Raw genomic sequence first — 15492 nt, 5'->3', positions numbered from 1 at the left:
TATTAATGCCTATTAATGCTGTAATTACACGCGTGAGCCACTGCGCCCCGCCGATCTTCGTGTTTTAAATCCCGACACCAACGCGCGGTAGGATTCGCGACGCCTGCAGCCAAGGTCTCAGCGCCCGGTTCCCTCAGGCTTGTCCCCGCCCCCTTATGGCGCGAAGGCCACTGGGAGTTGTAGTCTCCCAGTGTAGTTAGTCGGCGCTTCCCGGAAGTGACGCGAGGACCCGCCTTCTCTCTCGGCGTTTCCGCTGTCAGGGCCCTGCGGTGTGACTCGCGGGCTCAGCTGGTTGGTATTTTTTGGGCCTCGTGCTTCGTGGTGGGAGACCCAGGTCGAGGTCCGGGTGGGGCCGGTGAGGGGTTGGGCGTCGGGAGGTGTTGGCTCGGGCCTCTTCGCGTGGCCGGTGACGCCTTGGCTCCCCCGCAGGTCCGGCCGTAGCACCTCCGCGCCGTCGCCATGTCGCGGTTTTTCACCACCGGTTCGGACAGCGAGTCCGAGTCGTCCCTGTCCGGGGAGGAGCTCGTCACCAAACCTGTCGGAGGCAACTATGGCAAACAGTGAGTTGCGGGGGCTGTGGCTGTGACCATTCTGGGAGTGCGGGGTTAGGCAGGCTGTGGAACGCAGTGCACATGGGAGGGATGGAGGTGAGGGCGGGGAGAGTGGGTTTGGACAATGACCGGAGTTTGCAGGATCGGAGCGGTGTTGGAGAGAGACAGCCTTAGAGGGCTGTGATAGCCGGTAGCCACCCACCAGGCACAAGGGATAGAATCACAGAGGTTTCCCAAGCCAGATCTGTTGCATCAGCTTCTTAACTGGCCTTAAGTCTACAGCCTCTACCTGTCTCCTCTCATTTTACCGCCGAGAAGTCCTTAGTGGCTTCTCACTGCTCACAGAAGGAAATGCAAAATGCTTGATTGGTATCTGGGAGCCCCCTGATGCGACTCTGAAGTCTGGTCACCTGCTGTGTACGCAGGTGCTTAAACATTTTATATGCCTGTTCACCTCTACGTAAATACCCGTCTGCCATTTCTGTACATTAATTTTTTTTTTTTTTACCCTTTGGAACAATAGAATGGTTTTTCTTTTTCCTTTTTTTTTTTCTTTTTTTGAGGGGTCATAGCTCACTGCTGTCTCGACCTTCAGATCTCAAGCGATCCTCCCACCTCAGCCTCTCAAGTAGATGGGACTACAGGTGCACGCCATCGCAGCAGGCTAATTGTTTTTAATTTTTTGTAGAGAAGGTGTCTCACTGTGTTGCTTAGACTGGTTCTGAACTCCTGGGCTCAAGTGAACCTCCCGCCCAGCATTCTAAAGTGTTGGGGTTACAGGAATGAGCCGCTGTGCCCCACTGGAATGGTGTTTCTTAAATATCTGCCACGTTTGTGCTACTGTTTTAAAAGTATGTATTGCACATGTTTATGCCAATATGCATATGGTTTCGTATCACTTCCCCAGGTGGAAACCAGTGTCATTTGCCATAAAATACCAAATAATCCAGGCTGGGCAGGTGGCTCAAGCCTGTAATCCCAGCACTTTGGGAGGCTGATTACTTGAGGTCAAGAGTTTGAGACCAGCATGGCCAATAAGGTGAAACCCCGTCTCTACTAAAAATACAAAAATTAGCCGGTTGTGGTGGCACATGCCTGTAACACCAGCAACTTAGGAGGCTGAGGCAGGAGAATCTCTTGAACCTTGGAGGCGGAGGTTGCAGTGAGCCGAGATTGTGCCATTGCACTCCAGCCTGGGCGATAAAAGCAAAACTCCACCTCAAAAAACACCGCTAAAATAATCCAAAAAATAATAAAAAGGGAAAAGAGGCAGGCAAGATGGTGCATGCCTGTAGTCCCAACTACTCTGGAGGCTGAGGTGGGAGGATCCCTTGAAACTCAGGAGTTGGAGGCTGCCTGGGCAACATAGTGAGACCTTATCTCTTAACAAACCAAAAGAGTAGAGATACTGTTGCTGACTGTGAGCCTGTGGTCTGGTCTTATTATCATAGAAAAATACTAGCAGTGGAGGTGTTAATACCATTGAGACTTTCTCCTTGCTGTTGGCCTCTCATACTTTGGGAAATGTTGCTAAGATCTAGTTTAGGTACCACCTCCCTAAAGCCTTTTCTGTTCATTATAGCTCAAGTATCATTTTTCTCTACCTCTTTTTTTATTCATTACTTCTGTGGTGACTTGCGTCTCTGTGTCATTAGTTACACAGTAAATTAGCACTTTCATTTGTTTTTGAGAGGATAGTGAATGTCATCTTTGTGTTGCTACAACACTGAGCAAAAGGCCTTACTTAGTGTACACTTAAAAGATTGAGTTGTATATGAAGTGGCCCTGAGGAGGAGTCAAAAAGAGGATGGGTGTGGTGTGGATGGCCTGGATTACTTAGTTCTACCTGTCCTGAGTAGGGAAATACGGATCTCTTGGAAAGACTGGGAAAGGAGGTTAATGGCCTCTGTTCCTTCCAAACAGGCCATTGTTGCTGAGCGAGGATGAAGAAGATACCAAGAGAGTTGTCCGCAGTGCCAAGGACAAGAGGTAAAGCCATGGCGAGGCTGGGTGATGGGAGTCTCTGGGAGCAATGAAGCTGTGGGGAGGCTGGGTGATAGGAGTCTCTGGGAGCAGTGGTGAGTTTTCCCTCGGTGGGCACGTTCAATGTGGTATCGGGCTCCCAACCCAGGTTTGAGGAGCTGACCAACCTTATCCGGACCATCCGTAATGCCATGAAGATTCGTGATGTCACCAAGTGCCTGGAAGAGTTTGAGCTCCTGGGAAAAGCATATGGGAAGGCCAAAAGCATTGTGGACAAAGAAGGTGTCCCCCGGTTCTATATCCGCATCCTGGCTGACCTAGAGGACTATCTTAATGAGGTGTGATGCCTATATTTATTACCACCACTTATTCATGGTTTTGTACTTTTAGTGGTGGGATGTATGGGATCTTTTAAAAATAAGCTAACAGATGTAGTTCATAAGTAGTACCAGCGGTGTTCCAATAGCAAGACTCAAAAGTGGAGAAGAAGCCTGGAGTTTAGGAAATGTTACTTAGTTTCAAATCACTGTTCTCTGTTTCTTTCCTCTTCTTCCCTTTAGCTTTGGGAAGATAAGGAAGGGAAGAAGAAGATGAACAAGAACAATGCCAAGGCTCTGAGCACCTTGCGTCAGAAGATCCGAAAATACAACCGTGATTTCGAGTCCCATATCCCAAGCTACAAGCAGGTGGGGAGGCTAGAGGCACACTTACCGAACTGGGAACAGTGACCCCGTGACTGAGGCCCAAAGATGGAATTGCTAGTGGGAGGTGTGACTGGAGCAGGAAGATGACAGAACTGTCTGGGGTGGAGGGGTGGGGTGGGCTGATGGCTGGAGAGCATCCATGATTGTTCTCTCACTTCCCTCTCTGTCCAGAACCCCGAGCAGTCTGCGGATGAAGATGCTGAGAAAAATGAGGAGGATTCAGAAGGTGAGCAAAAGAACCTTTGTTGCAAATAGGAAGTCCAGAGTTAGTGCTGCCCTTGGCCTGGTTTCTTGGCTGCCCTCCAGTCTGGCTTTTCAACATTCAGGATCTTTTTCTCCCTCCATTACCACTAGGCTCTTCAGATGAGGATGAGGATGAGGACGGAGTCAGTGCTGCAACTTTCTTGAAGAAGAAATCAGAAGCTCCTTCTGGGGAGAGTCGCAAGTTCCTCAAAAAGATGGATGTAAGAGCCAGGGTTAGATGGATGATTTCCTGCCAGAGGTAGTTCCTGAGTCCCTGGGGGAGAAAGACAAGACTCAAACCCCTAGGGTTGGGAGGGGTGGAATTTAGTGGAGTTGAGAACAAGCTTCCTCTTACATCAGAGCAGTGGGCAAACAGGGATCTGGGCCCAGCTCTGCCGGGGGAAGCTGTGTGTGTTCCTGCGGCCAAATTGCAGCATCACTCTGGGACTTGATGGTGAGTCCCAGCCCTTGGTATCTTGATTCCATGAGTAGCTGCTCTTGTTCTACTCATGAAAATAAATCTCGAACATGCGTTAGTAAGGAGGAGACACCAGTCGATCTCCCTATCTTCTTGCTGATCCTCTTTTCTTCCCTCTAAGGATGAAGATGAGGACTCAGAAGATTCCGAAGATGATGAAGACTGGGACACAGGTTCCACATCTTCCGATTCCGACTCAGAGGAGGAAGAAGGGAAACAAACCGCGCTGGCCTCAAGATTTCTTAAAAAGTAAGGAAAGTAGTGGGACCTAGGGTTACACTGGAACTGGTGGAAAGCTCCTAATTGTCTGGAAGGTTATTGATTCTTCCATGGAGTCCTTTTAGGTTGGAGCAGCCAACTATTAGCATTTTACAGTAGGATCAGAGAGTCAAGTACATTAGTTGGCTAAAGTCACGAAGCTAATGTGTCCTAAAGATGAGAATTGAAGGCTCCAGAGTCCAAATATTTACCCACAGCCTTACTCACTGCGTGTGGATTGGGTGCAAATCTCACTTTGGCACCCGATACCTGTGTGACATTGGACAAACTACTTAGCCTGTCTAATCTTCAGTTTTCTCATCTGTAAAATAAGGCAGGGAACCTCCCTTCCAGAATAGCTGCAGGAATACAGGGAGGTGTGATGTAAGAAAGTAGTTCATCTAGGACTGACGTGTGGTGAGCCCTCAGTGTGCGTTGCTACTGTGTTACCCTTCCTGATAACTTCTTAGTACACATACAGCCTACAGACTGCCGCAAGTGTTGTTCATGACCTTTACTGGGACAGTCAGAATAGGGGAGGATCCCAGTGTGGATTCTGTCTCCCAGCCTTTATGAGCTGTACGACATTGTATAAGTTACTTGACCTTAAGTCTTAGTTTCTCCCTTTGAAATAAAAGTGATACCTGCTCTTTTGTATCCCATGGGAGTGAAATCTCAAGCTCACTAAAAATAGCGCTTTTATTTATTTTTTCTTAGCCAGTTTGCGCAAACTACAGATAAAAAGTGCTTTTTTTGAGACAGGGTCTCGCTCTTCCCAGGCTGGAGTGTAGTGATGCAATCTTGGCTCACTGTAACCACAACCTCTTGGGCTCAGGTGATCTTCCCACCTCAGGCTCCTGGGTAGCTGGGACTACAGGTACACTCCAGTACATCCGGCTAATTCTTGTGTTTTTAATACAGACAAGATTTCACCATGTTACCCATGCTGATCTTGAACTCCTGGGCTTAAGCGATCCTCCCGCCTCAGCCTCCCAAAGTGCTGGGGTTATAGGCGTGAGCCACTGCACCCAGACAAATAGTACCCCTTTAATGGGAAGATTATTGCTCTCGAGGTTGCTTTCCTGTGTTTAAAAGTTGTGGTCGTGCTGCTTTAGGGAGGTAGTGAGTTTCCAGCCCTCTAGAGGTCTAGAGAGGCTGAACAACTTACTTGGTGGGCATTTTGTTGAGAAGGCCTTTTTTGTCCAGTGCTTCAGGGAACACTGGTCAAGGTCTGGGCCACGTTGTCTATCACACCCCTTCTTGGAGGGTTTACAACCACCTCTGGAAAGTTCCATGAGAATAAATATACCTAACTTTGTTTTATTAACCATCTCAAAAACTTGCTTGATCATGAAACTCGTTTTTTTAACCTGTTGACATCTTACAGAACTATCAGCGTTACTATTGGTTCAGGTCTTTTATATCTACTGTACTTTGTGTTTTTGTCTTTGAATAATTGTGTATTGAAGTCTCCCATTGTGTGGACTCTGGTGTGTGATGTGCACTGCACATGTGTGTTACACAAAGGCTCCTGTCTGAGGGAGCAAATGGGGCCTAAAATTAAACTTAAGACATCAAGGCTGGGCACGGTGGCTTACGCCTGTAATCCCAGCACTTTGGGAGGCCGAGGCGGGCGGATCACGAAGTCAGGAGATCGAGACCATCCTGGCTAACACAGTGAAACCCAGTCTCTACTAAAAATACAAAAAATTAGCCAGACATGGTGGCCGGCGCCTGTAGTCCCAGCTACTCGGAAAGCTGAGGCAGGAGAATCGCTTGAACTGGGAGGCAGAGGTTGCAGTGAGCCGAGATCGTGCCACTGCACTCCAGCCTGGGCGACAGAGCAAGACTCTGTCTCAGAAAACGAAACAAAACCAAAAAAACTGTAAGACTATAAAGCTATACTTTTATAAATACAGACTCAAAAGTTCTTAACAACATAGTAGAAAACCAAACACAGCAACATACAATAAGGATTATATGGGAGCACCCTCTCCTTGCCTGTAGGGGGATGGAGGATGGGTGGGCTCATCTCCCAAAAAAGTTTTTAAAAAAAATTTAATAACCAAGTAGGATTTATCCCAATAATAGAAGGATGTTTTAATATGAAAATCAACTAATATACTATATCAATAGAATAACAGACAAAAGCCGTAGAGTCATCTCAGCAGATGCAAAAAAAAGCATTTGAAAAAAATCCTAATATTCTTTCATGATAAAAGACTGAAGCTAGGAATAGAAGGGAGCTTCCCTCTACCTGATAAAGGATGTTTATGAAAAGGACGTTTCCTGTCCTTTTATTTTTAACTCTGCCATGCTGTATGATTAAGAGTGTTTTTTGGCTGGGCGTGGTGGCTCACGCCTGTAATCCCAGCACTTTGGGAGGCGGAGGCAGGCAAATCACAAGGTCAGGAGTTCGAGACCAGCCTGGCCAACATGGTGAAACCCCATCTCTACTGAAAATACAAAAAAATTAGCCCGGTGTGGTGGCCTGCGCCTGTAGTCCCAGCTACTCATGAGGCTAAGGCAGGAGAATTGCTTGAACCCGAGAGGCGGAGGTTGCAGTGTGCCGAGATCGCGCCATTGCACTTCAGCTCTGGGCAACAGAGCAAGACTCCGTCTCAGGAAAAAAAAAAAAAAAAAAAAGAGTGTCTCTTAAGCACAGCTAGGTTTTTGGTTTGTTTTTTTTTAATCTCATAAAATCTCTGCTTTTTTTTTCTTTTATTGTGATACATAACATTTCCCATTTTAACCATTTTCAGGTATACAAATCAGTGGCATTTAGTACGTTCACATTGTGCAATGACCGCCAGAACTTGATCTCTGCTTCTCTGGCAATTTAGTTCATTTACGTTTATTATAGTTATTTACATATATATGATGGTTATTTATATATGTGTCTACATAATTAGTTTTTATCAAGATGGGGTCTTGCCCTGTTGCCCAGGATGGTCTCGAACTCCTGGGCTCGAGTAACCCTTCTGCCTGGGCCTCCTAAAGTGCTGGGATTACAGGCGTGAGCCACTGCGCCCAGCCTGTTGTGGTTATCAATGTATTTATTCTTACCATTTTATGATATCTTATACTTTCTGTTTATCCACCATGCCCAGCTAAATTTTTTTGTATTTTTAGTAGAGACGGGGTTTCACTGTGTTAGCCAGGATGGTCTCGATCTCCTGACCTCGTGATCTGCCCACCTCAGCCTCCCAAAGTGCTGGAATTACAGGCATGAACCACCGCACCCAGCCACATTTTTTTTGTTAACCTGTAAACTAACTTGTATACCTAATCAGAAAAATCTAAAATTAGTTGAATCAATGTTCTGAGGAAAACCCTTGAGAAAATAAAGTTAGAATTTCAAGTGTCAGAATCTTTTTGACATTGAGAGTTTGTGGCTTTGTAGTGTAGAAGAATAATTCACAGACACTATTTCACTTGTATAACAAGGGAGACATTTTCAGATTAATTTCCAACCGAGCAAAAGCAGGATTTATATAGGAGAAAGAGGAACAAGGAGAGAGGGCAAAACCACAGAACAGTGGATTCTGTTTGCCCGTTTTTCTGTGTAAACTCTGATACTAACTGTCCTTGAGTATGCCACCCAGGGTTGGTGGATGCTCTAGAAAACACGATAGGCCCACTGCCAGTAAGGGTTTTCAGCAACTCCAGATTCAGCCAGTCTAAATATACCCTTTCCGTCATCAGCATTTCTCAGCCTTCATCTTTTGGTCAAAACAAGCTTGTAAAGGAGTGGGTTTATTCTCATGAGCTTCAGCCTCTTTGATGTGGGATAAGGCCATCTGTTGTCTTATGGTGATCTGAAGGTATTGGGGGAAGTTCATCTATACCTGATGTCATGATTGACCTGTGAACTCTTTTTCTTTTTTTCTTTTTTTTTTTTTTAGATGGAGTCTTGCTCTGTTGCCCAGGCTGGAGTGCAGTGGTGCAATCTCAGCTCACTGCAACCTCCGCCTCCCTGGTTCAAGCAGTTCTCCTCAGCCTCCCAAGTAGCTGGGATTACAGGTACGTGCCACCACGCCTGGCTAATTTTTTGTATTTTTAGTAGAGACGGGGTTTCACCATGTTAGCCAGGATGGTCTCGATCTCCTTATCTCGTGATTGCCTGCCTCGGCTTCCCAAAGTGCTGGGATTACAGGCGTGAGCCACTGCGCCCAGCGACCTGTGAACTCTTACAGAGCTGCTGTCTACTTCTAAGAGTTACCTGATTCTGGAGGCGTTTTTTTGTTTTTGTTTTTGTTTTTTAAGTGAACCCCAGGATCTCTAGTGAGACTGAATGTCCGAGTTGGGATCCTAAGCAAGGGTATACATCTAGGGCTTTCCATCAGTAGTTGTGGTTGGGAAGGCACGGGAAAATGGTGTGGTCCTCTGCAGTGTAGTTAGGCCTGACTTCCGTTGGTGTCTCTCAATAATGAGTTTTTAGTCTCTTAACTATGTATTAAGTAGAGGTAATACTCGTTTAGAAATGTTGCTTTTATCTGTTGATTATATAGCTGAGGATATAAACATTTGTTATCTGATAATTTCTAACAAGATATGAATATACCAGAGTATAATCTGTCATAGGAGAGGTCAAGCCAAGTCTTAGGTCTTTCCGTTAGAATTTCATGCAATAGTACATTTCCCTTTTGAGGTGTGTATCATACTATCTTTAGTGCTAGAAGTAATACTTTAGCCAAGGAAGTTTAAGTTCTTTTGAAGCATTCATTTTTAAAAATAGCTTTAGTTCTTCTGATCTCAGAGCTATACAGATGGTTTGGACCAAGAGGTTTTAGTTTAATGAACATGCTTTGCATATTTGCAAAGGATTTTACCTATAAAGTGAGTCATCATTAGAGTCTTGCAGTGGTACGGGGGAAAGATCCATAAGCTTTTGTTGTTGTTGTTGTTGTTGTTGTTGTTTTTAATAGAGACGGGCTTTTTACCTTGTCACCCAGACTGGTCTCAAACTCCTGGGCTCAAGCAATACGCCCACCTCGGCCTCCCAAAGTGCTGGGATTACAGGCTTGAGCCACCGTGCTTGGCCAGTCCATACACTTCTGTTGAGAGTTATGGCATTGGTCTTCTGGCAAGGGAAGACTTAATTTAACTGGTAAACTTATAGACTATTCCAAAAACATATTCAAACCTTTTAAGCAGTGAAAATGAAATTTATTTATAAATGTTCAAATGGTAGATTATGGTAATTACATATGAGTTTTCAAAAATGTTGAGTCTTTCTGGAAAGATTTATTCTTCAGTATCTGTGCAAAGTTTGAAGTAATTTGTCTTTGCCATTTGGTTTGTATTTTGTTACATAAATACATACTCAAGTCTGGAGATGGTTTCAGGCAACATCCAGTAGCCTAAGACCATTTCAAGGTAGCTGGTGATCTTTTTCTGTTTTGTGGGGACCTTTTTTGTAATGAACATTTTTTTAAAATTCAGAATTTAGATTAATCGGTTGTCAAGAGAGGAGAGAAAGGGATAAAACAGTTTAGGAATAGTAAAAAAGAAAAAAATGTTTTTATATATTTGGGGGAACTGATTCATTGATTAGTTGGTCAGTCTGGAGAAAGCAGCTGGTATCAAAGAAAATAAGTTGTTTGTGGATTCTTTGGAAAACTGTAGATGTTAGCTTTGGAGCAAAATGACAGGTTGGTTTTTTTTTCTTTTGTTTTATTTTGTTTTGTTTTTTTGGAGACTGAGTTGCTCTGTCACCCCGGCTTAAGTGCAGTGGCATGATTGTGGCTCACTGCAGCCTTCTCTGCCTCCCAAGTTCAAGTGATTCTCGTGCCTCAGCCTCCTAAGTAGCTGGGACTACAGGCGTGCACCACCATGCCTGGCTAATTTTTGTACTTTTAGTAGAGATGGGGTTCCACCATGTGGCCCAGGCTGGTCTTGGATTCCTGACGTCAAGTGATCTACCATGCCTAGCTGACAGGTTGTTTCTATTAATATGTCTACAGTGGCCTGGTTAGTACTCTGTCTTATTAGGGATGGCTATGGTTATGGTTCACTATGCCCTCTAGGTCATTGTTGTAGAGCATAACTTGGACCCAGGAGCTGCTGGAGGAAAAGAGGAAGTTGATGGGAGGAAGAAGCCTTAGAGGTGGGGAGGGGCTGATCTGTCATCTTCTCCCATGTCTGTCGGCAGGGCACCCACCACAGATGAGGACAAGAAGGCAGCCGAGAAGAAACGGGAGGACAAAGCTAAGAAGAAGCACGACAGGAAATCCAAGCGCCTGGATGAGGAGGAGGAGGACAATGAAGGCGGGGAGTGGGAAAGGGTCCGGGGCGGAGTGCCGTTGGTTAAGGTGAGGGTTTCAGAGGTAAAATGAATTGGGGAACAGTTTGGGAGGACATAAAGGTCCCCTTGTGGGGAAAAGGTAAGGACAGTTTCCCGCTGGCATGCACATGACAGGATATGTACTGATACAGGAGAAGCCAAAAATGTTTGCCAAGGGAACTGAGATCACCCATGCTGTTGTTATCAAGAAACTGAATGAGATCCTACAGGCACGAGGCAAGAAGGGAACTGATCGGTAAGATTCGTGGGCCTGGGCAGTGGGATTGCAGGGTGGCAGAGGGTGGAGGTTGGGGGAAGGGATTGTTGGGAGGGTCTGTGTGTGGCTGTAGTAGAGGGAATTGTATGCTTGGGGCATCCCCGTCCATTATCTGCTGTTTACTCTTCTTGTGACTTAAAACCAATCACTTAACGTTTTGGGTCTGTTTTCCCATCTATACAATGAGATAATGTTCTCCTCTTTTTTTTTTTTTTTTTGTTTGAGATGGAGTCTCGTTGTTGCCCAGGCTGGAGTGCACTGGCACAATCTCGGCTCACTGCAACCTTTTTGCCTTCTGGGTTCAACTGATTCTCCTGCCTCAGCCTCCTGAGTAGCTGGGATTACAGGAACCCGCCACCATCCCTGGCTGATTTTGTACTTTTAGTAGAGATGGGGTTTCACCATGTCTCGAACTCCTGACTTCAAGTGATCCGCCTGCCTCAGCCTCCCAAAGTGCTGGGATTACAGGCATGAGCTACCACACGTGGCTTTTTTTTTTTAAGATTAAAAAAGTAAGAGTGTTTACCTTCTTTAGTTATTAGGTAACAGAGGATGGTGGTAGGTGTGAAGCATTTCACAGCATTCCAGGATGGTTGGGATTATTGTTGCTTCTGTTTGGAATTTATAAAGGAGAAGCAGGGATATGGGTGATGAGGAGGGCGTGTTATCTGAAGAGGGCATGCTGGGAGAGACTTTGTGATTTGTCTCCAAAGCCTCACCCAGCTCTCTGGCCCTCTAATGCTGCCCAGATTGAGCTGCTGCAACTGCTGGTTCAGATTGCAGCGGAAAACAACCTGGGAGAGGGCGTCATTGTCAAGATCAAGTTCAATATCATTGCCTCTCTCTATGACTACAACCCCAACCTGGCAACCTACATGAAGGTGAGAGCAGTGAAGAGGCTCATCTCAGGGCATCGCTGGTGGGTTGGGGGAAGAAGGTACCTAGCATCTTAAGACTCAGGGGCTATGGAGGCAGTCTTGGTGGTGGAAGGCCCCATGATTCCTGCTGAAGGGGGAGGCATCCGCTTACTCTGCCTTCACACCTCTGACTCTGATGTGGCCTGAAATCTTGGCAGCCAGAGATGTGGGGGAAGTGCCTGGACTGCATCAATGAGCTGATGGATATCCTGTTTGCAAATCCCAACATTTTTGTTGGAGAGAATATTCTGGAAGAGAGTGAGAACCTGCACAACGCTGACCAGGTAAAGGGAGGAGTTGGCAGGATAACTGGAGGTGTGTATTTTATGCTTTGGGAAGGCTCAGTGGGACCCGAGGGTTGAGGTTTGAGACTGAGATCTGGGCTAATTTGTTGACTCCTCCTTCGCCTTCCTTTTCAGCCACTGCGTGTCCGTGGCTGCATCCTAACTCTGGTGGAACGAATGGATGAAGAATTTACCAAAATAATGCAAAATACTGACCCTCACTCCCAAGGTGAGCCTGAGCAAGCGTGGGCTTTGCTGAGAGGAAAATTGTGGGGAATATTACTAGGTTTAGAGCTTTGTGAGGATTATACTAAGTCAGAGTGCTTGAAAAGCCAGCCTTTCAACTTACCTACCTAGCGTTCACACGGAAGGGCCTGATGAGATGCTGGCTCCCAGTCCTATCATTTCTGATTCCATAGGTCTGAGTGGGGCCTGAGAACCTGCACCTCTAGCCTGCTCCCAGGTTGCTGGTCTCAGGGCTATACTTTGAGAACCTTTGGGGTAAGGCATCTATTCACTTCTCTTGTTTAGCTTGGATGAGAGGCATTGGGGTGTGAAAGTGCAGCATAGTTTACTCAGTAAAAGTGTGAATGTGCCCATCAAGTCAAGGGTGTAGTGATTAACAAGGCAGCCAAAAGCTTACCTTTGGTGCTGGATGGAGAAAGGCAGTTTGAAAAATAATAGTAGTAAGATATGGCCGGGCGTGGTGGCTCACGTCTGTAATTCCAGCTCTTTGGGAGGCCGAAGCAGGCGGATCCCGAGGTCAGGAGATCGAGACCATCCTGGCTAACACGGTGAAACCCCATCTCTACTAAAAATACACACACACACACACACACAAAATTAGGCGTGGTGCTGGGCGCCTATAGTCCCAGCTACTCGGGAGGCTGAGGCAGGAGAATGGCATGAACCCAGGAGGCGGAACTTGCAGTGAGCCAAGATCACACCCCTGCACTCGAGCCTGGGTGACAGAGCAAGACTCCATCTCAAAAAAAAAAAAAAAAAAAAATAGTATGATATTAAGATAATTCTGGGCCAGGTGCAGTGGCTCACGCCTGTAATCCTAGCACTTTGGGAGGCCGAGGTGGGTGAATCACGTGAGGTCAGGAGTTTGAGACCAGCCTGGCCAACGTGGCAAAACCCTGGCTCTACTCAAATACAAAAATTAGCCAGGCATGGTGGCAGGTGCCTGTAAATCCCAGCTATGTGGGAGGCTGAGGCAGGAGAATCCCTTGAGCCCAGCGGGCCAGAGGTTGCAATGAGCTGAGATCACACCACTGCACTCCAGCCTGGGCGAAAGAGTGAAACTCCATCTCAAAAAATAATAATAATAATCCTAGATGATATAAAGTTCAGAGTTAAACTAGGGCCCTGTGGTAAGAAGTGGCTGGAGGGGTGGCTGCTGTAGCTAACAGCTGGAGAAAGCACCCTTAAGTAGGGACCACCTGAGGTGAGATCCAATGAGGAGGAGTTAGGGGAAGAATCAGCTGAAGACAGCGCCTGACAGGAGGAGCAGAGAGCGAGCTTGATGTTCCAGGAGTAAAAAGGCCAGTGGGACTCCAGCACAGGAAGCCAGAGGGAGAATCGTGGGAGACCAGGCAAGGGCCAGGCCTGGCAGACCCTTATTGGCAGAGGTTGGCAGTTGGGATTTTTTCCCTAAGCTGTGGGACTGGAAGGTTCTGGGTCCTGGGAGTGGGAGATGGCCTTTCTGGGGCACACTGACTAGACTTTTCTGACGGGTGCAGAAGAGGGACGGGTTGATTGGAATGAGTGGGGACAGATGGGAAAGCCTGGCTGCCCAGCTGAGACAAGGGTGGGTGCTCTCCCTGCCAGAGTACGTGGAGCACTTGAAGGATGAGGCCCAGGTGTGTGCCATCATCGAGCGTGTGCAGCGCTACCTGGAGGAGAAGGGCACTACCGAGGAGGTCTGCCGCATCTACCTGCTGCGCATCCTGCACACCTGCTACAAGTTTGATTACAAGGCCCATCAGCGGCAGCTGACCCCGCCTGAGGGCTCCTCAAAGGTGAGCACGTGGCAGTCATGGCAGAGGGGAATGGGTGTGTCCACCTGTCCTCCACTTCTGTCAGGACTTGACAGCAAATCTGTTACTCTCTAGACTTCCGCAGGTGGAGCAGGGAGGGAAACTGAGGTATTAGAATGAGACTGGATAGAGTCTCATCTTTAGTTGCTAGAGCCTGTGCCTTTTAAAGCTGGATCTCCTTTGCAAATAACCTCCCTTCCTCCCCAGTCTGAGCAAGACCAGGCAGAAAATGAGGGCGAGGACTCGGCTGTGTTGATGGAGAGACTGTGCAAGTACATCTACGCCAAGGACCGCACAGACCGGATCCGCACATGCGCCATCCTCTGCCACATCTACCACCATGCTCTGCACTCCCGCTGGTACCAGGCCCGCGACCTCATGCTCATGAGCCACTTGCAGGACAACATTCAGCATGCAGACCCGCCAGTGCAGGTAGGATGGGGAGGCCTTGGAGGTGAAGGAGTTGCCAGGCCCCTGGCCTCTTGGCAAACTGGCTTAACCAGAACAGCCACCTGTCTGGCCGGTGCAAATTTAAGTAGACACTTGGTCTTTCCCAGTTGCCAGCATCCTGCAGTCCTCCTGCATGTAAACACATAATTTCGTGTCAAAAAAAAAATTATCCAGGCTTGGTAGTGCTTGAGCCCAAGAGGCAGAGGTTCCAGTGAGCCGAGGTTGTGCCACTGCACTCCAGCCTGGGTAATGGAGCAAGACTGTTCAAAAAAAAAAAAAGCTGTGTCTGGAAGTGTAGATCACGTAAAAGTATATTTGAGGCAACTAGGAAATGTTTATGTGTAGAGCACCTGGTGAACCTGTCTGGGGGTAATGCTGGTTTTTAAACAGCCCTCCTGTTTGTGTTTTTATTCTATGGTATGAACATATCACTGTGTCTGTTTTCCTCTTGGCGGACACCCAGTTTATTTCCAGTTTTTGGCTCTAATGTATGAAGCTGCTGTGAACATTCTTGTAAGAAACTCAAAAGTGGTTATACCATTTTACACTCCTGCTAGTGTTTGGGAGTTCCTTGTCAACTTTTGGTGGTGTTGGTCTTTTTTTGAGAGGGAGTCTCGCTCTGTCGCCAAGGCTGGAGTGCAGTGGTGCAATCTTGGCTCACTGCAACTGCCACCTCCCAGGATCAAGCGATTCTACCTCAGCCTCCCGAGTAGCTGGGATTACAGGTGCCCGCCACCACTTCTGACTAATTTTTGTAATTTAGTAGAGATAGGGTTTCACCATGTTGGCCAGGCTGGTCTCAAACTCCTGACCTCAAGTGATCTGCCTGCCTCAGCCTCCCAAAGTGCTGAGATTACAGGAGTGAGCCATCATGCCGGCGGTGGTATTGGTCTTTTAAACTTTTTTTTATTTTTGTTTTTTGAGGCAGGGTCTTGCACTGTCACCTAGACTGAGTGTAGTGGCATGATCATGGCCCGCAGTAGCCTCAAATTCCCAGGTTCAAGTGATCCTCCCACCTC

General features: G+C 47.0%; 1 protein-coding gene across 14 annotated transcripts in view; it reads left to right on the top strand.

The window, feature by feature from the left end:
* Window positions 1–190: 190 nt before the first annotated feature.
* Window positions 191–15492, top strand: part of LOC117978822 (eukaryotic translation initiation factor 3 subunit C-like) — a 40258-nt gene continuing 24956 nt past the window's right edge. For 13 of the 14 annotated variants that reach the window (XR_010110201.1, XR_010110199.1, XR_010110198.1 and 10 more), the window contains exons 1-15: window positions 191–291; window positions 430–560; window positions 2475–2540; window positions 2683–2872; window positions 3095–3220; window positions 3410–3464; window positions 3593–3702; window positions 4081–4208; window positions 10372–10531; window positions 10656–10759; window positions 11520–11661; window positions 11856–11981; window positions 12117–12210; window positions 13815–14005; window positions 14231–14455. Coding sequence is in view for 2 of the 14 variants with exons in the window: in XM_063597406.1 (XP_063453476.1) it covers window positions 460–560; window positions 2475–2540; window positions 2683–2872; window positions 3095–3220; window positions 3410–3464; window positions 3593–3702; window positions 4081–4208; window positions 10372–10531; window positions 10656–10759; window positions 11520–11661; window positions 11856–11981; window positions 12117–12210; window positions 13815–14005; window positions 14231–14455 (1818 nt within the window). In the remaining 12 variants the exon portion in view is untranslated. Of the gene's footprint in view, window positions 292–321; window positions 341–429; window positions 561–2474; window positions 2541–2682; window positions 2873–3094; window positions 3221–3409; window positions 3465–3592; window positions 3703–4080; window positions 4209–10371; window positions 10532–10655; window positions 10760–11519; window positions 11662–11855; window positions 11982–12116; window positions 12211–13814; window positions 14006–14230; window positions 14456–15492 lie in introns of those variants that run through there. The other variant, XR_010110202.1, reaches the window with a different exon arrangement.

This window comes from Pan paniscus, chromosome 18, assembly GCF_029289425.2.
Source record: "Pan paniscus chromosome 18, NHGRI_mPanPan1-v2.0_pri, whole genome shotgun sequence".
Classification (NCBI taxonomy): Eukaryota; Metazoa; Chordata; class Mammalia; order Primates; family Hominidae; genus Pan; species Pan paniscus.
This window is presented reverse-complemented; position numbering and strand designations above follow the sequence as displayed.